The sequence below is a fragment of the Podarcis gaigeae genome (assembly GCF_964106915.1).
Source record: "Podarcis gaigeae genome assembly, chromosome: 15".
Taxonomy (NCBI): Eukaryota; Metazoa; Chordata; class Lepidosauria; order Squamata; family Lacertidae; genus Podarcis; species Podarcis gaigeae.
In genome coordinates this window covers 10,164,008-10,191,917 of record NC_139692.1, presented here as the reverse complement: position 1 = coordinate 10,191,917, position 27,910 = coordinate 10,164,008, and the positions used below count along the sequence as shown (strand labels likewise).

General features: G+C 46.8%; 1 protein-coding gene across 1 annotated transcript in view; it reads right to left on the bottom strand.

The window, feature by feature from the left end:
• ADGRA2 (adhesion G protein-coupled receptor A2) overlaps positions 1 to 23,886 on the bottom strand; it is a 115,065-nt gene extending 91,179 nt beyond the window's left edge. The window contains exon 1 of the mRNA XM_083713441.1: positions 23,219 to 23,886. Within this exon, the coding sequence (XP_083569567.1) occupies positions 23,219 to 23,427 (209 nt within the window). The 5' untranslated portion in view covers positions 23,428 to 23,886. The remainder of the gene's footprint in view (positions 1 to 23,218) is intronic.
• Positions 23,887 to 27,910: the final 4,024 nt, after the last annotated feature.

The window sequence follows — 27,910 nt, the reverse complement described above, 5'->3', positions numbered from 1 at the left end:
ATTCTGGGGTGTAGTGACTGTTGTTGCTAATAATAGCTTGGTTGGGATGCATGGCCATTCCCACATGAACAAGCAGAGTCCTTAATAAAAGATGCATCCTTACTTTGCTTGCAGGATCACTGCTAGTGATGAGCTGCCCAGACATTGGACAGATATTCATTTTATTTTATTAAGATTAAACAGTTCGCAGACACAGGACATCAGCTTGCCTTTCCCGCAAAGTAGATCTTCCATTGTAGAGAACAGAGGAAACTGCTTTTTACCAGCAGTGTCCATCCATAGTTTTGTAAACTCGGGTTTTATAAGCCATGCATGGGAGTTCATCCCTTGCCCCCATCCTTTGCTGTTGTGGGCATCACCTTGCCAACAAAGGTCCGTATAGTAAAAGCTATGGTTTTCCCAGTAGGGATGTATGGAAGTGAGAGCTGGACCATAAAGAAGGCTGGTTGCCGAAGAATTGATGCTTTTGAATTATGGTGCTGGAGGAGACTCTTGAGAGTCCCATGGACTGCAAGAAGATCCAACCGATCCATTCTGAAGGAAATCAGCCCTGAGTGCTCACTGGAAGGACAGATTCTGAAGCTGAGACTCCAATACTTTGGCCACCTCATGAGAAGAGAAGACTCCCTGGAAAAGACCCTGATGTTGGGAAAGATGGAGGGCACAAGGAGAAGGGGACGACAGAGGACGAGATGGTTGGATAATGTTCTTGAAGCTACCAGCATGAGTTTGACCCAACTGCGGGAGGCAGTGGAAGACAGGAGTGCCTGGCATGCTCTGGTCCAGGGGGTCACGAAGAGTCGGACACGACTAAATGACTAAACAACATACATTAGCAGCACTGAAGTGTCCTCTCCAGGGCGCAAGCCTGGGCAGTGTATACAGAGGTCCTGGGCTGCCAGAAGACAAGTCCCCTCCTCTCAGCCTCACTGGTGTGGTCCAAAGAAAAGAAGAGCAAGATGTTTGGCAATTGTTTGGCTGCAGGAGGTGCTAGAAGAAGGTGTACAAAATGTCTTAGGGAATGTCAGAGTTTTATAGCTTTACTTCTTAGCCTTTCAGTCTCCTGAATATGTCCACCAAGGTAGCAGATACAGATTTTTCCTTGGGGTTTGCTCCCAAAGCCTTTCTCACAAATGAGTACATCCGCAAGACAGCAGAGGTTTAGGATCAGAGCTTTTCTACTCCTAGATGGGCTACCTTCCAAGGTTGAGAATTCCCATCAGCCTCTCATTTTCCTCTACAGCATGGGCAGTAACCATCTTCTTGACTGTTGGACCCTATACAGTGGTACCTCGGTTTTTGAACGCCTTCATACTTGAACATTTTGGAACTTGAACACTGAAAACCCGAAAGTAAGTGCCTCGGTTTTCAAATGCGCCTCAGAACTCGAACAGGAAACGCGGCTTCCATTTTGAGTTTTCCGTATTGAGGCTTGCGTTTTGAGGCTTTCACTTTCAGTTTTCGGACGTTTCGGAACTCAAACGGACTTCCAGAACGGATTATGTTCGAAAATCGAGGTACCACTGTATCATTCTCATCCACTCAATCTGCCAGAGCCTCTCTTCACATGCAGGGGAAGTCTGTAACTTTGCCCTACTTAAAGACGCCAAAAATTAAACTCAGAATCTTTTGCATGTAAAAGCTGTGCTCTACAAGTTGAGGTACAGTTCTGCCATAAATTGCATTTTCATTGCCTTCAAAAGCCAAACCACAACATTTTTTTGGGAAAATGATATCTCTCACTCATCCCTTCTCCCATCACCTCCACTAGGTGCAGGGGATACTACTCAGTTGATTCTTTTATCCAAGCAAACTGTTAAGGGTGCAGGGAGTTTTTGGGAGACCCCTATTGGCCCACAGTGCTACAATTCCCAGAGTTTCCTGGGCAGAGGAATTGACTGTTAAGCTACTCTGGGAATTGTAGCTCCGTAAGGTGAACAGCAGTCTCCTAACTTCTCTCAGCATCCTTAGCAAACTCCTAGGGTTCCCTTTAGGAGGACACCATGACTGTTTAAAGTAGTAATATACCGTATTTTTCGCTCTATAAGACGCACCAGACCACAAGACGCACCTAGTTTTTGGAGGAGGAAAACAAGAAAAAAAATATTCTGAATCTCAGAAGCCAGAACAGCAAGAGGAATCACTGCACAGTGAAAGCAGCGATCCCTCTTGCTGTTCTGGCTTCTGGGATAGCTGCGCAGCCTGCATTTGCTCCATAAGACGCACACACATTTCCCCTTACTTTTTAGGAGGGAAAAAGTGAGTCTTATAGAGCAAAAAATACGGTAATACTGCATTAAATGCATAGTGCCGATGGGGCCTAGGTGATCTCTGACGTCCCTTCCAAACTGATGATTGTTGCAAGAGGAATACAAGGGGTGGAGAGACAGTACAACAACTTTCGGCTACAAGTTCTGCAACACGTGGGCTCTGCTCTGATCACCCTCCTGCGCTGACCTCTTGGGAACACAAAGCCAAACAATAAAGTCATCGCCTAATTGAGCGAGGGCTGGAAATATCCCTCCTAACAATGTGAGGATTAGGAGGGGGGGGGGGGGAGGAAACCAACCAAACTGAAATCTCCATCAAAGAAGGGAACTGTTTCTCAGCCAAACAGAGCAGAGTGAAGTGTGATTCCCTTGGTAGGCCAGATCCACACCACACATTTAACGCACTATTATACTGCTTGAACAGTCATAGAAAATCCTGGGAACCCTAATGGTGCTGACTTCACAGAGCTACAATTCCCAGCACCCTTAACAAACTACAATTCCCAGGATGCTCTATGGCATATATATATATATATGGTGTGGATATGAACATAGAGAGCTGACTTCTGTATAAACCCAGCCAGGCTTGACTTTGATCCAGTGCCATTCAGCACATCGAGCCAATTGCATCCAGCGCAGCCCGAACACTGAGTCACCTCGAGTTTCCAGCAGTTTGAAGCTAATGCCGCTTAATTGCTAGGCACAGAGGCACTTGTGACCGCACCACCAGAGCTGCGCACAATCAGCCACTATCAGATTGCGGGACTTGGGCTTGGCTGCTGTGCTCTCTTGCTCTCTCTCTCTCTCTTCCCCTCCCTCCGCCCCCGCCTTCTTCCTTAAATAAAATAAAATAAAATTCTCATATGAGGAGCTGAAAGGAAAACAGACAATTATTTTCTCAAGCACACTCGAATCCACTTGGATAAATAATAGCTCCAGAAACAGGGCTGCTAAAACAATAAACTTCCTCTCTGCGCCCAACCAAAAAAGGATGTGGAGTGATGCTCGCCCCCCTCGGTCAGAAAGCAGCCGGTGGTATGGAGACGTGCAGCAAATGAAGAGAGAAAGAGAGTAAGCTCCCCCTACCCCCCCCACCTCCCAAAAGCAGAAGATCGGAGTCGAGAAAGGAAGCAAGACAAAAAGAGAGAGAGAGAGAGAGTCTTTCTGCTTCAAGCTCCCTCCCTCTCTCAGCTCTTTTTGTTGTTGCTAATACTGCAGTAATTAAAAGCACATGCTGAAGGTCTAACAGGATACAGGCCGTTTGGCGCATGCAGAGAGTGGACGGACTTTCTTAGGACGGTTTTGGGTGGGGTGAACTTATGAAAGAAAGCCAACTTCTTTATCCCCCTTTAACAAAGATTCGGCAGATAGGTTCTTGTTCTCCATTAAAACACGACAGTCGCAATGTCTGGGGTGAGGAAAGAATTTCTCCTCTATGCTAGCTGGTGAACAACCCCGGTTTGCATGTTGCGAGGCAGGGAGAGAAGGAGAGGGCACATTTTCCTGTTTGTGCAGCTGCGAGCTCGTGGGGGCAGGAGTTGGTTTGTGATCTTGAGCCACAGGAACATTTACTGCTACATGAGGGGTCGGGCACCTCAGCCCCAGGGGCCAAATGCGACCCATTAGACCTTTCTCCCTGGTCCTTGGGACTCTCCACGGACCACACCCCTCATTGCCCCATCTCCACATTCCCAAGTGCTTTTGTCTGTAAGGAATGTATCCTTGAACTGTGATAACCCCTCTTCCTTGTTTGGATGGGGCACACAGCTGTGTAAGTGTGACGAAGCCTCTGGCTTTTCTGTGGCAAGAATGTCGCCTGTCATACAAAGATAAGAATTGCACCCACAAGCTGCAAAAACCATAAAGACATATGTAGGGCAAAGAATGAAATACAGATGGACCCAAAATTAGCATTGTCATCAATCTTTTGTAGCCAAGATTTCAGAATCCCATATAAGGCAAAATGCTTAGATTTATTCATTCATTTATTTAAGTTGTGAAATGCTGGATGAAACCCTAAAGATCTATTGTTAGAAGCGTGGTATAACAAAGTATGGGCAATTCTGTTGGAAGGAAAACTGACTAGTCAAGTTTGGGCACACAGACAACAAAGGGAAATAGATTGGATTAGGGAGATTTCCTACCACAGAGATTTCCACCTCTCACAGTGTGTGGATGTACACGTGTGAATAGAACTAGATCTCCTTGTTTTTACCTGCGTACTGAGCTCTCTACCTCCTACATCCACCCTTTACAGAAGCAAAAAAGGTGCACCCCTTATACAGCCCACTGACCAAATCTCCATTTCCTTTTCCTGCTACTCCTTCCCCTACTTCCAGATGATTGCAGCGAACTTTTCCCAAAAGGAAGGGAGTGAATGCTGTAAGGGCCACCTTTACTTTGAACAAGGATAAAGTTGTGTCTTAGCTGGTACAGGAGCTGGCCAATTGGTGCTGTGCAATCCCAGCTTCTGCTGCAAACCAGAATAATAGGTCCTGTCTCACCCCAATCCCAAAGAGAAGACTTTTCAAGTGCATCTAATTTTTTGTGCCTGGGATGATATGAGGGGCAAAGAGATGAAAAGAGACTCTCATATATATATATTCTCTCTCAACACCATGCACAGAAACACTGGAAAACAAGCATATACTGAGCCTGACGGAACATTGGCCTGTCTAGCTCAGCATTGTCTACACTGACTGGCTGCAGTTCATCAGAGTTTCAGGCATAGGGCCTGCCAGGGCTTGAAGCAGGAGCTTCTGGAGATGTTCTAGTAAAGTGGAACCTCAGGTTGCGAACGTGATCCGTGCGGGAGGCACATTTGCAACCCACAGCGTTCACAACCCGCAGCTCCGCTTCTGCGCATGCACAAAGTGTGATTTAGCGCTTCTGCACATGCACGAGCGCAGAAACCCAGAAGTAACCCATTTCAGTACTTCTGGGTTCGGCGCGGTCCATAACCTGAAAACACACAACCCACAGCGTTCGCAGCCCGAGGTATGACTGTACTGATTTACAGCCATGTAGCTTATTTCTCTTGGGAGAAAAGCAATGACAAACCTAGACAGCATTTTAAAAAGTAGAGACATCACCTTGCCAACAAAGGTCCGTATAGTAAAAGCTATGGTTTTCCCAGTAGTGATGTATGGAAGTGAGAGCTGGACCATAAAGAAGGCTGATCGCCGAAGAATTGATGCTTTTGAATTATGGTGCTGGAGGAGACTCCTGAGAGTCCCATGGACTGCAAGAAGATCCAACCGATCCATTCTGAAGGAAATCAGCCCTGAGTGCTCACTGGAAGGACAGATCCTGAAGCTGAGACTCCAATACTTTGGCCACCTCATGAGAAGAGAAGACTCCCTGGAAAAGACCCTGATGTTGGGAAAGATGGAGGGTGCAAGGAGAAGGGGGCGACAGAGGTAGAGATGGTTAGACAGTGTTCTCGAAGCTACCAGCGTAAGTTTGACCAAACTGCAGGAGGCAGTGGAAGACAGGAGTGTCTGGCGTGCTCTGGTCCATGGGTCACGAAGAGTCGGACATGACTAAACGACTAAACAACAACAAAGCTTATTTCCAGGTGGGATTCAATCAGATGCTGGCAAATTCAGGTTGTGTGACTATAATTGATTCTGCAGCAAACCCACTTCCTTAACTGATTCTGGAACAAACCCACTTCCTTAAAAGTTTGAACTTTTTGCAGTAGGAAAATGCATTACAAAGTGTCAGATTAACACAAGCCTTTGATACAACATCCTCTATCTTCCCCACAAATAAGAATGAACATGCATGAAATACCTGACACCACCTGATCTCTCTACAAAGAAATCAGGACAAACCCTCAACAAACTGGTCACCTAAAATTCCCATGGCTAGAGCTGTAGTGCAACCGCAAACTACACACTCTTCCTGCGATTTGTTTTCCCTGCTTCTCCAACAAAAGCAATTGTTAGGAAGAAGGGATTTGCATCTGACCAAAATAGCCCAACAGTTAACACTGTGTGGATGTGGCAGCAAAGGGAAAAGTCCACACACTTGTGACAGCAAAGAATAGGAAAGATTAGGAGCAGACAGTTCCAAAAGTTGCCTGCCATGTCTGTGTATTCATTCATTCAAACAATTTATATACTACAATACTCTCCAAGTGGCCAACAAAGCAAAAAGGTTTGTTGTTGTTGTTGTTTAAAACCAAGTTCAAGGTATAAAATCAAACTTCAATTAAAATGCATGCTGGATTTATTTATTTTTTTAAAGGTCTTCACTGGGTGCCAGAAATTCATTGGACTGATTCCAACTGGAAAGGAACTCCATATAATTGGACCCACAGTACAAAAGGCTCATGCTCAATATGAGCAACACATCTGAGCCATTGGGAACCACTAACTGTGTCTCCCTCAAAGACCTCAGTGATCAGGCAGGGTTAAAAAGGGTTAGGGGGTCCTTAAGGTATCTTGGACCCCAAGCGATAAGGGCCCTGAACATTAATGGAAGAGCCTCAAACCTGGCCCAATTGTGTATGGGCAGACTTTTGAGCACTGGAGCTGTGTACTGGCGATCCCATTGGTGCCCGTCTATCCTAGGAGACAATTAAGAGTGTGCCTTTGGGGGTCAAGAGAGTTGGAGAGTTACAGCACCTGCTATGGCTGTAGAGACAAGGAAGAGGCGTGATTTACTGCAGCTGAAACTCTATACCAGGTACGTCCAGCTGGTCAATCGCGATCTACTGGCCGATGGTGGGGTGTTCCTTGTCAACAACTCTGGTCCATCCCCCCCTAAAAGAAGCTCAATGACAATGGGTAGATCACTGCCACATTTTTTATACCCGGAGTAGATTGCAGTCTCCAGAGAGTTGGATGTGGCTGCTCTATACACACTGCCCAGGCTTGCTGCTAATAACTTCAGTGCTGCTAACACTGAGGTTTGTCTTCACCCCTGGAGGCGGACTCCATTGTCTCTCGAGACAGATGGAAACTAAAAACAACAGGGGCACATGAAGGCATCCAGTTTCACTGGTGTAGATGTGCCATGGCATTTCTTCTCGCTGCACTCCTTCCAACAATCGTTCCTTCTTCTGGTCACCGATGTGAATGATGGTCTCCAGGCACTGCAGTTGCCTGCAAGGGATTCCTCCATGGCCACATTGATGTTGCCAGCCTTAATGTCACATTTGCAAACATCTTTGTAACACAGAGTTGGTCTGCCAATGGGCCTGGTGCCTGAAGCCAGCTCCCGGCCTTGGGGATCCTGCCATCTTCCATCTGTGGGCATGACCGAGCCAGTGTAGATGTTGCTGATGATAAGTCTGTCCCCATCCATGGTCAAACCACAGCATTTTGCATGAGCTGGAGCTTCTCACATGGATGCAGAAGAGCATTAGGGAAAGACTCTGCCAGAAGGAAAATCCACGCTTTTCCTGGCTTGGCGGAGCTGGAGCACAGAGAAAGATTTCTTCCTCTCCAATGCAAGGCTCTACTACTCATTCAGCAATGACAGAACATTTCTTCTGCTGTTTGACAGAATTCCACAACACTTATTGAGTACGGTTTGAAACTGATTTGAGCATTTTAAACAGAACTATTGGGTAAAATCTCTTCCAGCAGAGATTCAACTGGCATCAGCACTTTTGACTTTCCTGAAGACTTTGTTTATGCTGACAGGCCTAATCCTGTCCTTATAGCCAGTCATTGTAATAAATGTTCTGTATTGGTTTTAATGTACCCCCTCCACCAAAAAATGTTTGTATTTTGCTGCTAAGCACCCTGATATTTTATAACAGAGCAATATATACATGCATTTATAAACAAACAAACAAACAAACAACGTACAAAACCAACAGGAACATAGAAAGCTGCCTTATAGATTTCAGTTCTCACATAACCATAAGCTATGGCAGGGGTAGGCAACCTAAGGCCTGGGGGCTGGATCCGGCCCATGGAGGGTCCAGGAATCAGCATGTTTTTACATGAGCAGAATGTGTGCTTTTATTTAAAATGCATCTCTGGGTTACTGTATTTGTGAGGCTTAGGAATTCGTTCATTCTCCCCCCCTTTCAAAAATATAGTCCGGCCCACCACATGGTCTGAGGGTCTGTGGCTGAAAAAGCCCATGGCTGAAAAAGGTTGTTGACCCCTGAGCTATGGTATATATGGAGCCAGGTGGGAAACCTCAGGACAAGAGGCCTTCCTTCTGTCTGGTCCTCGGGAATCTCCCCTGGCGACACACCCTCCTTTGCCCTGCTTCACACCCTCAAATGCTTTGGCAGGGCTGGGATGTAGCGTCCTTGTAGAATTGAGAAGAAAACAGAAGGAGGGGAGGAAATGGCGAGTGTTCGCTTATTCATCCCATCTCTGGAACAGAAATCAATACAGCTAATACAATAGTTTTTTGCTGTTGCAGTTGCTTTCAAGCCACAGAAAACAACATAATTGATTCACACACATACACCCTTAAATTGTGTTTACTATGAACTGAAATGAATGGGGTGAAACAATGCAATTGCAATGTAACTTATTTACGGTAATTTACATAATTAATTACCTCAATTATGGCGGTTAACTAATTTCATCAGAACAGACAGCAGGACGAAATAACACTGTTTCTGGCAGAGGATGAACTGCAGCAGAATGGAAACAGTGCTGCTACATGTGATGAATACAGCGTCACACCACTTGTCCCATTCATTTCCCCCTCTGGCCACACCCACCAAAGGCAAGCAGCCTGCAGAAGGGGGCCTATGAAGGATAGGGACCCTCAGGCTAAGAAAGGGGGCCCATCATGCTTCTCTGGGTCAAACAGCTGCCTGATCATTAAGAAGGGCACTTTGTAAAATGACCCCCTGCCCAAAGACTGACTGCAAGCGGAGCCAAGACACACATCTTTTATGAGCAAGATCAGCCCTCCATCCAACAGTAAGGTCAAATTTGTGGCTTTGCATCCTCTTCTCCCTAAATTGTGCCCAGAAACCATTTCGTGAAGTGGAACTGAGCTGGAATATTTTTTAAGTGCCTGTGGGAGGGTCCTTGAGGCTTGCAACCATTATGTGGCTACATGTGGCTGTTCTTCTATGCCAGAGCTTTTCTTTTTTGGGAGTGGGGAGGTGTTGGCCAGCATTCACATTGCCCAGAAATCATGGTGCAAATGACTCAGGGATTTTCCTGAATCCACTGTCTTCTGACATGCCAGCTCCCTCACCTCCCAGGATACAGCTGGTTAGAAATCTAATCCCTCCACCACCGCAGACTGGCTCTTAGAACATGCAGAAAAACCACTTTTGTTGCGATCCACTAACATTGCTGGTGGTGAAAGGTTTGCCCGGGTGGAAGCTGATTCCCAGTGCTTTTCCAGCTGCACTGGCTCCCGGTGGAGTACAGGGTCAGGTTTAAGGTGCTGGTTTTGACCTTTAAAGCCCTTCACGGCCTAGGACCCTCGTACCTACTGGACCGCCTCTCCCGGTATGCCCCATGGAGGACCTTAAGGTCCATAAATAGCAACACCCTAGAGGCCCTGGGCCCTAAGGAAGTTAGATTAGCCTCAACCAGAGCCAGGGCCTTTTCAACACTGGCTCCAGCCTGGTGGAATGCTCTGCCTCATGAGACCAGGGCCCTGCGGGATCTGATTTCTTTCCGCAGGGCCTGTAAGACAGAGTTGTTCCGCCTGGCCTTTGGCTTGGAGCCAATTTGATTCCCTCCCTCTCTTTCTTTTTTCTTTTCCTTTCTCCTGCGATGAGGCTACATTTTAATATTTTAATGTTTCAATATTTTAATGTTGTATTTTAATGTTGTATTTCAATCAACTTGTTTTTATTATTGGTTGTTAGCCGCCCTGGCTGGGGAGGGTGGGGTATAAATAAAAATTATTATTATTATTATTATTATTATTATTATTATTATTATTATTATTAATAATAATAATTTAAATCAGGCGTGGTAATTTCTTGCCAGCCTGAGAGCCATATTCTCTTCTGGCCATCCTCCCTGGGGCCACATGTCAATGGTGTGAGGCCAGAGGCAAAATCATGAGGCACAATAAATGTAATTTTTACTTTTGTACAGTAGCCTAGTTTCTGCATAAACTCTTACAAGTGAGATGCATTGTCGATGCCAGCTGCTACGGGGGTAACCCTGACCAGCACGAGCTCCTATTGCACACCTTGCCTCAAAATGGTGGAGGATCAGGAAGCTGGGACCATTTTACAGACAGAAGCATCTCATGCTCTGCAACCTACAGTGATCTTGTCCATGTAAGCACCAACGAGTCTTTCCTCCTCTAATAAACAATTAGTTGGGCCCCCAAAGCCACATGGAGCCCAGTCAGCATCAGCTAGAAATGAGCAAATCTGTTCATTTTGGGTTCTCTCAGTTTTGCACCTTTTCCTGTCTTGAATTCAGTTCTCCACATTTTCACATCAGTTTGTGATTTTCTTTTTAAGTCCTCATAAAAGTTTGTCTGTATTTTGGTGCAAATCTCTCTTAATATGTCTATGTGCAATTTTGCTTAATATACACATATCTGCAAAGCAGATTCCCCTAATATATAATGTTATTTTCACTAATGTATGTCTGTTTGTGCACACTTTACACTAGGACATGCATTTTGGTACACATTACTTCACTGCAGAACTGCACTGCAAATTTCAGAGAACCGCAGATTTTGAAGGAGGGCTGCATTTCAGTTCTTCTATTGTTTCAGAGAGTTAAATGCAAACTGAATCACATTTCTCCTGCATCCCTAGTGCCAAGCTTTAGAAGAACTATCCCTCAGAGGCAAGCTTGCTCTGGCACGCAAGTAGTCACACTATGCTTGCATCCTGGCCATAGTGGCAGAAGACCCATCATCAACAGTCTCTCAGGATTTGCAAAAGCCATTTCCTACATTTTCTCTCTCCCCACATGTTGTGTATTGAGTCAAATGATTTTATATCTGTATTATTATTGTCTGTATTTGCATTAGGGTAAAGTAACTGCCTTTTGGTTCCAGAGGGTAAAGCTACTATTGGTTCATTTAAGCTGCTGTATTTGGATCCCCTGTCTTATTGGTTTCCTCCAAAAGGCAGGACTGTGATTGCCTGATATTGTTCCCTCCAAAATGTATCCTTTCTAGCTAGTTCCCTGTCCCTATAAATGTAGCTCTCCCCTCCTCAGGTCTCAGTCTTGTTTGCTTTAATAAAGAAGTGTTACTAGAGAACTGTCTCCAGCATATTATGTCAAGAGAGCTGAAATCACAAACCCCACGTCACAACACCACACACAAAAGAAAAGCTCATAGCCCAATAAACAAGCAAACATGCAAACAAGCAAGCAAGCAAGCAAACAAACAAACAAACAGCTGGAAATTCATCAAGAATGGATCAGGCAAGAGAAAGACACAAAACAGGCCTCAGTTCACGTAGGCCTGGAAATTGGTCGTAAGATGAAGCTATCTTCTTTTCTCTCCCACCCCTCTCCCCGCCCACCAACAGTACCTAACCCCTCCTAGACAATACGCAATTTCAGAGCAATCACGCTGCGTCCATAAACGAGGACGGGCTCAAGAATTCCACATCTGGAAGAGGTTTGAGCTCTCCTGCGTGATAGACAGCACGGCTGGCTATGACCTTATACAGCTATCTGTCTCTTGTTAGGAATACAGTACTTTTTCCATTAAGCTATTAGCACAGAGGTCAGCCAGAGAAGGAGGGAATTAAAGCCTTGTTAATACATGCCCAGATAGGTCCTGCAACCTCACAGCAACTCCAGACAAGACATCGCAAGCTGCCTGATGGGCAGGACCAACAGCAACACGCCAGCCCTGTGTAGGCCCAGATCTTGCAGCTGGAAGAAGATTGTTGCCAGTGTCCGTCCCCTCCATTGCAGAAAGAAACTGGTCTCAGTCACTGCACCCATTCCAGATAAGCACGTTCCCCTCTCTCCACCCCAAAATATCCCAGACAGTGGAACTCCCTCCTCACAAAGACGCCTCTGCCACAAACACTTTACAGCGCTACCTCGGGTTACATACGCTTCAGGTTACCGACTCCGCTAACCCAGAAATATTACCTCGGGTTAAGAACTTTGCTTCAAGATGAAAACAGAAATCGTGCTCTGGCGGCAGCGGGAGGCCCCATTAGCTAAAGTGGTGCTTCAGGTTAAGAACAGTTTCAGGTTAAGAACGGACCTCCAGAACAAATTAAGTACTTAACCCGAGGTACCACTGTACATCTTTTGTCAGCTACTAAAGATGCTCCTGTCTACCTTGGTCTTTGGATGTGAAGCATGTGTTTTTGTGGTCCTTCCTATGAATGGTGTCATCCATTGTATCTGTTTTGTGCTTTTATTGCTGTTTTACAGTTTGTTTGTTCATTAATCATTATTTTGTAATTGCATTCTCCTTCATGCAACTTGCCTTTGCGATGGGAAGGAACACCAGAAATTAAAAAAGATTTTCTGGCTTATCATAGTTTATCTGGAATGAGCAGTGTATTGGTACACTGACTGATACCACTTCACTCCTTGCATGAGCAGGATGAAGAAACCAGGAATCCTTGGCTGTCCGTTGCATCCAAACCAGAGGCAGTGGTTTGTTCCCCTCTAACAAGGCTTGGGGACGCTGTGGGTTAAACCACAGAGCCTAGGGCTTGCCGATCAGAAGGTCAATGGTTTGAATCCCCGCGACAGGGTGAGCTCCCATCGTTCGGTCTCTGCTCCTGCCAACCTAGCAGTTCGAAAGCACCTCAAAGTGCAAGTAGATAAATAGGTACTACTCTGGCGGGAAGGTAAATGGCGTTTCCGTGCGCTGCTCTGGTTTGCATGCCGGCCACATGACCCAGAAGCTGTACTCCAGCTCCCTCAGCCAGTAAAGCGAGATGAGCGCCGCAACCCCAGAGTCGGCCACGACTGGACCTAACGGCCAGGGGTCCCTTTACCTTTAACAAGGCTTGATTGCTAGCCAACCTCAAGCCAGGATTTGGTGCTGCCTTCCTGAACACAGCCTGTTCGTGAGTAACAAACCATAGTCTCATGTATGACAAGTGTAAGGCAGATGAGTGAAGCTTGGGCAAAAGAGCCTGACAAGTTGAATGGGAAAGGTGGAGATGTCACACTGCTGTGCTAGAACTTCAGGCCTTTCCATGAAGCTGATTTGGCTGGCAATTCAGGACAGGCAGAAGGAAGTACTTTTCCCGCATGGCACAGAGCTAGCTGATGAAATTCACTGACAGTTTGACCATCGGAGCTTAGATGGTTTCAGTAGAGAAATAATGTTTATGGAGACCAGGTCTATCAGTGGCTATTAGCCACAGTAGCTAAATGGAACCTCCAGGCTCAAAGGTAGTCTACCACTGAATCCCAGTTGCCTTTTGGGGAAACAATCCAGAGGGCCTGTTGATGGCATGTCCTGCTATTGAGCTTCCCAAAAACATCTTCCTGGCTATTGTATGAAGCAGGATGCTGGCCTTTTAAGCCTGGTCCAGAAGGGCTCTATAATCTTTGTATAGACTCCAGGTTTTGGAAAATTGGAGTGGAGAAAAATAAATAGTATGAAATGGCCTCCCTTAATCAATATTCCTTTGTCAAATAAACACAAAATCATATAGCAAAGATGCTTTTTGAGGTCTCATCCCAATTTATGGCCACTATGCTTTCAAGAAACTATGTATTATTTTTTTCTTTTCTTTTTTTACAATAAAAGGCACAGAGAAGATCTAGCCTTAGCCAACATATTGTATTTGTAGGTGTGGCTGACTCAGAAATTAGCCACAGTTGTGGTTAAGTTGTGGGTGAACATATCAGATGACACAGCAATTCTTCAAACAGCTCTTGTTTATTCACAGGCCAGAACAGAACTGAACTGAAGGGTTCAGCCGGCCTGCTTATATAGAGCTCCAGTACAACGCAACAGTAACCACTTTCTGTAACTATCCAATCACTGAATGTCACTTTCAATCCCTTATTTGCATATGTGGACCTGAGTGAAAATTATCTACAGTATCCCCCTGCTGGCCCAGGGTGAGAACTTCAGTACATAACAGTTGCTAAGAGTCTTTGGCAACAAAAAAAGCATGTGGCTCTCACAGCTGGAGAATGCACTGGGCCACCTGTGCAAAAGTAAAGGCTTGTTAACTGGAAAGCAACCTGCAGCAAGAGGATTAGCAAGGATTGAGACACCCATGCCATGTAACTGAAATCGTAAACCATGTTTTGGAGTCATCCAGATAACAGCTTCCTGCCATAGTGCAGAACCAAACCTGGGGGAAATGTACTTGAGGGAAACCAAGTTCCTTCTCCGCCACCCACTCCCTTCCATAGTCATTCCGTGGCTTAAATGGCTTTAAAAGGGGATTAGTCAAATGCAGAGAGGAGGAGGAAGATACCATTGGCTCTCCTATAATTATATACCAATAGCGAACTCATTTGCCACATGGGGATCCTTATGTAGCCAGAACAGAACCATCCGTGCCTCAATGCTTTGCAGAGGCGCACAAACCCAAAGGACGGAGGAGGGCCCTAAAACAGCTCAAAGGACAGGTAAAAGGAAGCATTTCTTCACGTAGTGCATAGTTAAACTGTGGAACTCACTCCAGCAGGAGGAAGGGACTCCTACCAACTTTATAAAGGGATTAGATAAATTAATGGAGGTTAAGGCTGTCAATGGCTATAAATGTAGAAAGAGGGCAGAAAAGGACTAGAACAGAGACTGGGGGGGGGGGGGAATCTGTTTGTTACTCCCAAATTTCACCTTGCCTCCATTCTCATCACAGATCATCTCCACACTAAACTCTTACCATTCATGTTCTAACACACTCTGAAGTCCATTTTCACAAATGTGGTTTAGAGGACAGATGCACACATCTTGCTTGCGCTGCCTGAAGTTGGTTCTTGGTTGAGCAGAATTTCCACCGATTGCAACAAGCATGAGTTTTTATTTTATTATCATCGTTTAAATCCCTCTTTCGGAAACCCAAGCCAAACTAAGAAGTAAAGCAGCAATAAAAATAGGAACCGGAAATGAACTTGGAACACCAGAATAAACATACAATCAGAGGCATTTGAATAGCTGCTGCCTGGCCAAATGATCTAAGCTCAGAAACAATGCAGGGGGCTCTGATTTAGCCCTCTTATTTGCCATGTTTTATATCTGATCTGGCCCTGCACAGTATCCTATATCAATTTTAAGGGTTACAGCAGAAGTCAGGCCCTGCAGAGCAGCTCTGGCTCCCATCAGCTCCATCCAGTCGGTAGTCCCTAAGGATGGGCAGATTCAGTTCATTTCAGTTTCTCTTGGCTTCTTATTTCCCCAGTTTTAATTTTATTTCGCCACATTTCCACATCAGTTTGCCATTTTATTTTTAAATCCTCATGGAAAGTTCATCAGCCTTTTTGCAAAGTGATTAGCATTTAGTGTGACTCTCACCTAACATGCACGTTTTTGCAAAAGCGATTTCCCCCGATCCAATGCATTTTTGTTTTTGACTGTTGTGAACCCTGCAATCCCAGCTGACTTGGGGTTGGGGAAGCAGCAGTTACTGTCTGATGAGGGAGAAGATGCCATCACAGAAGAACCCACAAGAACCCAGAAGAAAGGGAGGACGGGCTCCCATCTCCTTTGCCTTTAGAGGCTAGGGAGAGGAAAGCAGTCCAGTCAGGAGGGGGGAGGCTAGACAACTGCAAGGAGGAAGAGGCTCCCCTAGAATCTGGTCCTGCTCAGGGCCACCTTAAGCATATCTGGCACCATGGTGCAAAGCTCCCTCCGGCATGCCCCCCCCCCATTTCCCTGAGTTTTTTAGAGAGGACAGGCGCTGCTGGTGGGGCTGGAGGAGGCGGGCAGCACCTGGAGGGCGGCTCCTCCAGTGGGGAAGAGGTGGAGGCTGGACGTGGCACCTCCCGGCTCAGTTGGCCGCTTTGTGCCACGGTGGCCATGGCAGACGGAGGCTCCGGGTGCAGCACTGCTTCGGCACGGCATGGTGGAGGTGGGCAAGGGCAGCGAGCTGATGCCAGGAGCCTCCACCTCTTTCCTGGCGCCCTCCAGAACTTGGCTCCATGGTGCCCTGCGCCACTAGCCTCTATGGGTAAGACACCCCTGGTCCTGGCTGCACTGTTGGGAACAGACCCTTGGAGAAGTACTGTATGTGCCTCCATGTGCACCAGTCTCATAGGGAGAGAGAGTCTCTCGAGTGAGCATGCCCATCTCACCTTTTAAAGCTGGTAGGAGCAGCATGATTGGTTGCTGGTACATCTTTTAAGCTTTCTTCCAATCTCAAATCCTTGGCGTCATTGTTGAACTCTTGTCGTGCCAAGTCTCTTATCTTACTCACATGTAAGGGTCTTTGTCGTCTTTCTTGGAACGGGACCCTGGACAGTTGTTTTCACTAATATATATGCACATATATTACCCCAGCACATCAAGTATTTTTGTGCACATTACTTGGCTGAAGAACTGCATTGCAAAACCCAAAGAAACGTGAATTCCAAAGGATGGCTGTGTCTCAGAAAGTGCAAACTGAATTGAGTTTCTTTTCCATCCCTAGTTGCATTGCAGCAAAATAGAGAAGGCCACAGGTTTCCCCATCCCTACTTTCCCAAACGACCTCTAGATGATCTAGCTTCATCAATTTAACTATACTGTAATATTTAGGGACGCAGGTGGCGCTGTGGGTTAAAGCCTCAGCGCCTAGGACTTGCCGATCGAAAGGTCGGCGGTTCGAATCCCTGCAGCGGGGTGCGCTCCCGCTGCTCGGTCCCAGCGCCTGCCAACCTAGCAGTTCGAAAGCACCTCCGGGTGCAAGTAGATAAATAGGGACCGCTTACCAGCGGGAAGGTAAATGGCGTTTCCGTGTGCGGCTCTGGCTCGCCAGAGCAGAGATGTCACGCTGGCCACGTGACCCAGAAGTGTCTCCGGACAGCGCTGGCCCCTGGCCTCTTGAGTGAGATGGGTGCACAACCCCAGAGTCTGTCAAGACTGGCCCGTACGGGCAGGGGTACCTTTACCTTTACTTTACCTTTAATATTTAGGTTGCAATCCTATACAGTACTAAGGTCTCTGAAAGTAAGACTTATGGTACTGAACTCAGTATGGCCTGCCTGCCTGCCTTTGACTGGGGACATATGTGGCACTGTTGCACTGTGTGCTATATAATCATGAAGTCTTGTTAGCAGAACAGAAAGCTAGGAATTATTCCCTTCCGCTCCCCACCCACCCCTTTACAAGACCTGGTCCAGAGAGCAAGGTACTAATTTTTTTGTGCATTGCGCCGAGTTCACCAGTGTTGAGCCAAAATTCAACTTTGATATTTCCTTGAAGTTTGTGAACACATTGAAAAATAAGCATGCAAGAACACAGTGGCATAATTTTCCATCCTCCATTAAATTGGCACAAAAGGTTGGTTGACTACTCCACCACCTTCCCCATTTTTGCAAGAGGACGTGAGAAGTTAGCAACTGCTGTTTTTGGATATCATCTCTGATTTTCGTTACGTGCAATCACCAAGTTTCAAAGAGGGGCAGAATATATTTCAAGCCATAAAAGAGTGGCATCTAAGCTCAGCCAAATTGTGTCCATGCTCCTGGCACTTGCAGTCTTACAGCACACTCCTCTAACCATGACTGCTGCAAAGAAGTAAATCCCATTGAATCCAGTGCAGTTTTAGCCCCAGACAAGTGAGATTAGGATTGCAGCCTTACTGCCCAGTTACTGTAATTATTCATTGTTTATTTCCGGAAACTTTTATATGCAGCACTTGGATTCCATCTCCCCAACTGGCTTTACGTCAGTTTAAATGCACAATAAATTATAAAAACAAAGACAACATAAGAAAAAACTACAGCAGTAAGAAACAATTTTTTAAAAAGCAAAACCCAACAACTTTAGTACTGTATCCTATTTCCTAGCCCTCGACTTAGGGTTCCCTCCAGACTGGTGGGGTTTTGGGTGTGTGTGTTCTGCAACATATCACTGATGCAATAGTGACGCAACCATGGTGGGTTTAAACTGGACTGTCCACACACAGTTCCACTGCAATGCCTCCCCCATTATTGCCACCTGGTGGACCACTCATGCTATATATGGTGCACCAAAAGTGGGACAAGGAAACCAAATAAAAACACTGCAGAACATGAAAAGTTCAAGGTTTCAAGTGGAAGTTGTGGAACATGCACTGGTTGGAAATGAGGCATGCCTGTCCTGAAACTTCTGGAAGTACAAACAGAACTGAAAGCAGGTTTGCATAGAATTGCCCCAGTACCATCATCAGCACAAATCTGCACAATAAAAAGGACATATGGAGGGGACCTTAATTTTAATGTGCTTTAAATTTGTGCTGCAACGTCATTTGTTAAGGGCGCTGTTAGAAGCCTCCTCACAAAGCTCCAGTTCCCAGCGCTCTTATCAAACGACAGATCCCAGGAGACTTTAGGGGAAGCCATGGCTGTTGAAAGTGGCATAAGAATGCTTTAAATGGAGGGTGTGGATGAGACCAGAGTCCCTCCCAGATAGTACAAAAATCAGGATGCGCACCTAGGATTCTGGGATAAAGAAGCAATCTCTGAAAAAACAAAGTACGGCTTCCTGACACACATGTTGAAAGGAAGATTCCAGAACTGTATTTCATAAGTTCCTGTGCTTCCATTCAAACCTTTATATGCATTGCTGGATCATTTGAATGAATTGTTCGTGTTGAGTATTGAGTTGGTTTAGAAATCTTTTTAGACTATTGTGAAACGCCTCGTTGGCAACAGCTGCCAAGACTCCAATGCATTTATTTATTTATAAAAATCTATTTCCTACCTATTTTCCAACGAGTCTCAAGGCAGCTAACTAGGGTGGTAACAGAAAGAGAACAAAAGCACGATTGCTTAAAGGCTGGAGGACCTAATATACACTCAAGTTAGCAATATCAAACACTTTTAAGACGTTTCTGCAGCAAGAAAACTGAGACAGCAAAGATTAACCAAATGCCTTTTTTAAAAGTTGACAGAAAAAGCTGCAGCCCTCCAGAAGCTGTTGCATTCCAAATCCCATCAGCCTCAGTCAGCACAACCAATACAGTGGTACCTCGGGTTACATACGCTTCAGGTTACATACGCTTTAGGTTACAGACTCCGCTAACCCAGAAATAGTGCCTCGGGTTAAGAACTTTGCTTCAGGATGAGAACAGAAATCGTTCTTCGGCGGTGCGGCGGCCCCATTAGCTAAAGTGGTGCTTCCGGTTAAAAACAGTTTCAGGTTAAGAACGGACCTCCAGGATTAAGTTCTTAACCCAAGGTACCACTGTACTCAGGGATGATGGGAGTTGTAGACCAACAGCATCTAGAAGCACCAATGTAGTGGTCAGAGTGTCAGAACTGAGAGACCAAGGTGCAAATGCTCACTTAGCCATGAAACTCACTGGGCAACCTTGGGCCAGTCCTGGCCACTCTGTCTTACTACAGGGTGATTGTGGGAATTAAACGGGGGGGGGGGGTGAAACATGTTCACCATCTTGAGCTCTTTAGAGAAAATGTGAGATATAAACGCAAATAAATAAATTAGGGGTGCCATATTTCAAAAGGACACAAAGGTTGTTTGTTTTGGGCAAAATTGTTCAGCTTGCTTTAGTTTTGCCTGAAGCTGTTGAGTTTTTCTTTTCGCGTTCTCTCTCTCTCCCTCCCTCTCTCTCTCTGAAGTTTTAAAGCTATTTTAAAGGAAATTTGCCAAAATATCCAGCTATGTCCAGGAAAATAAGGCAATCCTAAAACTAATTCCCCTGAACAAGGCCATCCTCACAGAAGAACCACTGAAATCAATGGAATTAGGAACCTATGTGGCAAATGGGACTACTCTGAGCATGGCTGCATACACACCAGACATATAAAGCATATCCAGAGCTTTTTTCCAGGGGGAACTCACAGGAACTCAGTTCCTGCACCTCTCAGGTGGGTGCCATTGCCATTTTAAGAGACCAGGGGAGATGCTCTTTTTCTAGAAAAATAGCACTGAGCATATCTGACCCCACCAAGAGTCCTGGAAACTGTAGTTTGCTAAGCATGCAGTGATTTGTGGCTCTGTGAGGGATAAACGACAGCCTTTAAATGTATGGTGCATACTCAGCCAATGAATAACATTTGATATGCCTGCTGTGGAATTGACAAAATGAGAGAATATATCTAGTTGAGGGATTGGGGGACGACGATGACACAGAGATAGACCTTTCAGGGTGCCTGCCTTCAAGACACAAGAAGAGCCTGCTGGATCATGCCAGGGGCCCATCTAGTCCAGAATTCTGTTCTCCAGATGCCCCAGTAGGAAACCTGAAAACAGGACATTCTCCTCTCCTGCAGCTTCCAACAGCCTCTGACACAGAGGTGTAAAACTCTGCCCGTAGCAAAGCCAAGGATGTTCCACTATTGGAGCTGAACTTAACCCCCTAATAAATGTAATTTTGTGTGTGCAATTTTGCCTATCGTGCACATTTTTGCAAAGCAGATTTCCCTTGTATAATGCATTTTTGTTATGTTATTTTCAATAACAGATACTTTTAAGCCTAGGCACTGCAAGACCCAACTCTCTGTTTCAAGTTGTTTCCATCTGCCAGCAAGGAGAGGAGGGCCTGGGCATCTCAGTTTACAGGTGGTCCCCTGGGTGCAATGCCACCCATTAAGCCTCTGAACTCACTCATCTACACTGCACTCACTGACACACAAGCACACTGGCCGTGTGGCGGCAAAGGGGGTGAAATTTTCCTCCCTTGGAAGAGCAGGGTGCTTTCCAAATCTCAGATTAATTCTACTGGATCCCATTTTTACCATGATGCCTTGGAAAGGCAAAGTGTGTGTGCAGGGGGTGAGTCGAACTGATGGACGTGCGACCTGTTCCGTCCCACTGGGTGCCAAGCTTAGGGGAAGCACAGGGTGCCGCAACTATGACATAGTGAATTGAGCAGAATGGAAGGGGAGAGGCAGGGGGCGCCAGACCAAAGTCCACCCCTGGGAGAGAAGTGACCAGGGAGGGTAATGCCCACCCCAAACACTAAAATGGTTGGTGATGCCCTGGCTTTTAAACTGCTCTGCACAGGGACCCCTGACCATTAGGTCCAGTCCTGGCCGACTCTGGGGTTGCGGCGCTCATCTCGCTTTATTGGCCGAGGGAGCCGGCGTGCAGCTTCGGGTCATGTGGCCAGCATGACTAAGCCGCTTCTGGCAAACCAGAGCAGTGCATGGAAACACTGTTTACCTTCCTGCCGGAGTGGTACCTATTTATCTACTTGAACTTTGACGTGCTTTCAAACTGCTAGGTTGGCAGGAGCAGGGACCGAGCAACGGGAGCTCACCCCGTCGCAGGGATTCGAACCACTGACCTTCTGATCAGCAAGTCCTAGGCTGAGTAGTTTAACCCACAGCGCCACCCACATCCCCTGCACAGGGTGACTACCTACTATTAAGAAACATGATATGGATCACACCCACTGCCTGTTCCAAAGAATCCTGGGAACTGTGGTTTACCCCTCACAGAGCTACAGTTCTGAGCGCCCTTAACAAACTACAGCTCCCAGGTTTCTTTGTGCTGTAAATGGATAGTATGGTTGTGATCATGGGGCATTGCTGGAGGGGCACAGGCCCATTATTTACATAGATATACTAATACATACAGTGGTACCTCTGGTTATGAACTTAATTCGTTCCAGAGGTCTGTTCTTAACCTGAAACTGTTCTTAACCTGAGGTACCACTTTAGCTTATGGGGCCTCCCGCTGCTGCCGCACAATTTCTGTTCTTATCCTAGGGCAAAGTTCTTAATCCAGGTTACTACTTCTGAGTTAGTGGAGTCTGTAACCCGAGGTGTTTGTAACCCGAGGTACCACTGTATATACGGTAAGGTTACCAGATGTCCCCGGATTTACAAATCAGTCCCCTGACAAAATCCACTGAAGTTGAAACATGTCCCCGGATTCATTGGGGGGGAAACTGGTAACCTTAATGTACAGATGCCTCTAGGCAAGTTAAGATGGTGAGGGACTGAGGTCTCACAGTGCACCCAGTAATTCTGTAAGCGTTTTTTCTTCTTTTTTCTTTTAATGTTCAGGCCTCCAGGACACCCCTTAACAACCCCCCCTGCTTTGGCCATGTGCAAATGTACCCACATGTGCCTATCCGACCACTGTGATCTATAAATACTTCTAAATAAAGTAAATAAAAGTGTGGTCCCATTAATATTATTCAGTAACCACAATCTTCACTCCCTCCATGCTCCTGAGCATTCAGATGGCATGTCCCTCAGCTGCTCTTTGCTATAATTTGAATAAATCTTGTGGAAGCTAAACATTGGGGCTTCTGGATCAGCTGAAAGTCTCCCGAGATTATCCCCAATTCCTAATAATAATAATAATAATAATAATAATAATAATAATATTGTAATAATTATTGGAGGATTAAGGTCAGAGGGAGGGGATGGAGTTGAGTTCTTTCTTTTCATTTTTTTGAACTGCAGATTTCAAAAAGTGTGGATTTCTACATTGCTATATACGGTACTTTATTACTAAACTTATCAGTCACTTAAAAAAAAACACCCAACAAGTAACTCTAAGCGACTCACATACAACAAAAAACAGACCCAGAGACAATTTAAGCCAATGAAATTAAGTCAAAAGGATGTGTGTGTGTTTTGTCTTTTTCTGTAAAAAAAACTCGTTTAAAAATAAGTGAATAAAAAAGAAATTAAGTCCGAAAGGAAAATTGTAACAAAGCTGTTTCAATATTTTTGGATATGGGAAGCAGTATAACCTCCGAGGGCGTTCAAAACGCTCTCCAAATGACCACCGCAAACAGATGTCGGACTTTTCCGCTACAGCCTTTCCGCTTTGCACACGCGCAGCCTCTGAGCATGTCCAGAGCGACATTACCAGGATCAGAGCCGGGGGCAATTCTGGTGGGGTCTCTGCCCACCCCACCCCGTGAGATCTCACGCCCGCCCGCCTGCCCGCGCGCAGTCTCCGCCGGCGCTACTCACAGGGTCACGGTGCTGTTGGGCAAGAGCCGGGGCGCCGGCGGCTCGGCCAGCTCCTCGCCGCTGCAGCTCACCCTCTTCCTGGCCGCCGCCAGCCCCTTGGCCCGCTCGCCCACGCACTTGCAGCCGCGCAGCTGGACGGGGCAACTGCGCGCTCCCCCGCCGGAGCACCACAGCGCCGCCAGCAGGAACAGCGCGGCCGGCCAGAGCATCCTCGACGGCTCCCGGCAGCGGCACTGTCCCAAGCCTGTCAGCCCATCCTTAGCCGGGCTGCGTCCAGTCCCCAGCCCGGGAGGAGCCCAACAGCCGTCGGGGCCCGGAGCGCCGCGCGAGGATCCCTCGAGGGGGCGCCCGGCTCGGAGGAGGAAGGCGCAGCTTCAGAAGCGCAGGCGGCGGCGGCGCGCTGACATGAACCGGGAGGGCGTCCGCCGAGCCCCGGATCCGGCCCGGGGGCTCTTCCCGCCCGTCACACCTCCCTCGAAGGGAGCAACGGCCGAGGCGCGCGGCCGTCTGCCCGGAGCTCGGCTGCGTCCGGCGCCTGCCCGCTGCCCGGGGCTGCGCGCTGCATGGCCGGAGGAGAGCTCTGGGCTCCGGGGCGCCGCCAGTGGGGAATGTCCGGCGGCGGCGCTTGGGATGGGTTGGATCTAGCGGTTTCGGCTGCTCACATTCGCGTCCCTCCCCTCGGTTGCCTGCATGGCCATTCCCGCTTCCCGGCCACCGCGCGGCCCTAGCGCCTCCAGCGCCTTGCCCCTCCGCCAACGCTGAGCCTGGAGTTGGATCCGCAACTTGTTCGTTCAGGACTCGAGCGAGACGGAGTCTTTTCCTCTTCTGCTGCGAGGGTTCAAGGAGGTCCCCTCTTCCTCCGACGCCTCCCCTTAAAAACAATTCCTACTGAAAGTGCGTAACTGGATGGAGTACAACAGATTTTCCCTTTACAATAGTTTGCATTTTTTTTCCAGACGCCAGACTAAAAGCATTGTTATTGGACGATCGTATCTACTCGGAAGCAAGCCCCGCTGAGTTCCGTGAGATTTGCCCCCCAGGTACACGTGTGCTGGATTGCAGCCTCATCCTCACGATTTGGGGGCAATAATGGGATTTGGGGAGCATCCCCCCCCCGCGCGCCTTTTTCCCTTGCAGTTGTGTGTGTGTCTCTTTTACGCGCGCTTCTCTGACGCTTTATTTGGGGGTTGTAAGCTCAGTGTAGTGTAAGTCCATTAAGTCAAATGGGGCACTGCCCCTGGTGCCCCACCAGCTCCAGTCTGCCCTTAGCCAACCCTCCACTGTCCACCCTTTTCCTTCCATCCTTCCATCCAAGCCAGAGGATGCGGACCAAACCAGAATGAGTTGGCTTTGCCTCCACCATTGACTCTGGCTCCACCTACTGTTGGTCTCCTCGCCTGTCAGCTGCCTCCTCCATAGCCTGGTGTTTTCAGGAGGGAGGAAGAGACAAAACTAGAATTAGTGGGCTCTGTGTGCCATTGGCTCCAGCGCCACCTATGGTTCGGCTCCCTGCCTTTCACCCTACCAGCTGCAATGGGTACCAGCCGCCACGGCCCTTGTGCAGTTGCCTCCTGCCTTGTAGATCCTGTACTGAGTCGAGGGTTGGAGTATCAGGGGTCAGCAACCTTTTTCAGCCATGGGCCAGTCCACCGTCCCTCAGACCATGTGGTGGGCCAGACTATATTTTGAAGAAGAAGAAGAAAGAACGAATTCCTATGCCCCACAAATAACCCAGAGATGCATTTTAAATAAAAGCACACATTCTACTCATGTAAAAACACGCTGATTCCCGGACCGTCCGCAGGCCGGATTGAGAAGGCGACTGGAAGAAGCAAAGATCATCAGTATCAAAACAATGATTCTTCAACATAACTTTGTTGGACTGGTCATGTTGTGCAGATGCCAGATTATCATCTTCCAAAGCAACTACTCTATTCCAAACTTAAAAATGGAAAACCTAATGTTGGTGGTCAACAAAAGAGGTTTAAAGATTCTCTCATCTAAAAAAATGTAGTATAAACACCAACAATTGGGAAACAGTGGCCTGTGAGAGCTCCAATTAAAGAACAGCCTTTACCAAATGTCATGGACTTTGACGGCACTCGAACTCAGGACAAAAGGGAGAAATGTGCTAAGAGGAAGGCACGCTTGGCAAACCCTCACTGTGATCAACTCCTGTCCAAAAACCTATTTCCCCACTGTGGAAGGATGCGTGGATCCAGAATTGGCCTCCACGATCACTTACGGACTCCCTTTTAAGACCGGGTTCATGGAAGACAATCTTACTCTGCTGTGATTGATCGCCAAAGAAGAAGAAGAAAGAGTAGATGACCTCTGAGGTGCTTTCCAATTCTTGACATTCTAAGATTCTCTAAAAATAAAAATGGAGCAATACATTTCTGCTCCCACCATTCCGTGCATGTTCCTTTGCTGAGCCCTCCTGCCTTCTCCCACTCATTGCCATTATTTTAGCTCTGACCAAATACACACCAGTCATTTAAACCACATTTATACCACTTTAAGAATCCTGGCTTCCCTCAAAGAATTCTGGGAGCTATAGTTTACCCTCACAGAAGTACAATTCCCAGAAACCATACTTTGATTTATTTTATTAATTTTTTAAAAGAACAGTTGGCCATAGTAAGGGCATGTAGAATCCATTTACGTTGTCCAGTTGTCAAATTCCATATAGTGGAAATGTAGCTCAAAAGAAACAACAACCGTAACAAACAACAATTCCCATGATTCTTTGGGGGTAAGCCATGAGCTTTAAAAGAGCAGTTCCTTCCCCAGTCCACAGATTCAATGGAGTTGATGGTCCTTGTATGGCTTCTGGGCCAAATCTTTGCTGGGCACATGAAAATCCAGTGCTAGCCCATCCCCACAAACTGGACCCTCTGTTACAAGGCCTCCAGCAAGTGATGTTTGATGTGGATATGACCTTCGGTATTTCTTGAAAAACTCTGAATTAACAATGCTAACTTGCCTCGACTCTTCCGTATCCTTCATTTGTCTGCTCTGGAACTCCATTCTTTCACTCGGCTTCTCCACATATTATTTATTTAAAGTCCACTGAGACTTCTACTGCCTTCTTGTGTAGCGCAGCCTGTTAGCTGTACTCAAAACCTCTCTTTTTTTGGCAGTGGTGGGCTGGACTACACAGAGCATTAAAGCACAGCCCATGCATCTGGTTTCCTCCTCAACCCCATCCCAGCTACTGAGATTTCACTGGGGACATTTTTTGTCTGTCTCCCCCCCCCACTCAATTTATCTTTCCACCATAAGGACTAGCAACTTGTTCATTAGTTTTGGTGAAAACCTCAGGGCATCAACTTTTATACTGGATTCCACTGCCTGTGTTTGAGCAGTACAATCCAAAACAAGGGATGTGTCCTATTCACGCACAAGGGCACAATTTTGGAAGTTAGAAAAACTTAATTGGGAACTACTGTTTTACCCCCCAGCCCCCTTAAATCCATTCTAAACATGATTAATGCATCCCTGCCTTTTCCTCTTCAGGCAGTTCCTAGGGGCAGGAGCCAATTCTGCATTCTCTGCAAGGCAAACAGGGTGGTTCTGCTGCCTTCAAATCCTAGAGGATGCTGGTCGGTCAGGGCTGCTGTCTCCAGAGAGTTGTGTGGTACCATCAGCTGTGCCTCCGCCGTTTCCTGTCAGAGCACCTCTCCAAACAAGTCGGCTCCACAGATGCAAACTGAACAGAAACGTGAAACCCCAGGCCCATCCCTGCCTCAGGATTACAGTTCAAACGCTGCTGCTTCCCAAAGGGGTTGAAAACCATGTAGCCTGAGTTTCCTTTCAACTCTTTCCAAACCCTCTCAACCCGTTCCCAGATAAACACAGACTCCAATCCGTTGGAACCCCTTCTCCGGCAAAAGGCAAACAGAAAGGTGAACTGCGGTGCTGAAATAACAACACTGGGCTCACGATCATCCAGAGGGCTTGAAGTTTCTCAGAGCAAGGCTGCTCAGAAAGCACTCTAGATTTGTTTAAGCACAAAGCGCTCTCTCTTCCTCACACACACACATTCAGGTGATGTGAATGTTCTGCCTTACGGAAGGTGTTCCTGCATCGAGAAAAGTGTTGGTTGGCCTGGAGTTTTCCTGAACGTTATTAACTAAAAATGCAATACTTCTCACCCTGGTGGGGAAGGCTGTGAGTTCTGTGACTGCCCAGATCCTAACTGCTAGTGAGCAACCTGAAGGCCATTATTTCAAGTCTTCTTATTACAAAGCTTCACCTACCCAATCCTTGGACTGGACAGCCCTTCAACAAGAGCAAAGGTGGGGGACCTGTGGCCCTCCAGATGTTGTTGAACTATCAACCTCGATTACCAGACATGCTGGCTGGGGTTGATGGGAAATGTGCTTCAGCAACATCTGGAGGGCCAAAGCTTCCTGGACCCTGAACTGGAGGACGCCATCGGAGGATCGTCCTATCTGAAGCAGGACACAAGATCACCCAAGACACGATGCAAAAGGGAAAAAAGGGAAGGGATGCGGAGGGAAGAGGAAAACAAGCACAGTTGCTCTTCCACTGCCTTATGGATAGAGCCAGGTCATTCCCTCTCTTGCTTAGGAGGCCAGGGTGTGCTGTTTCATGGGCAGAGTCAAACCCCCTTGATCAAGTAAAACAATAGGAATACTTAACTGAGCAATCACAAGAGTTCTGCCC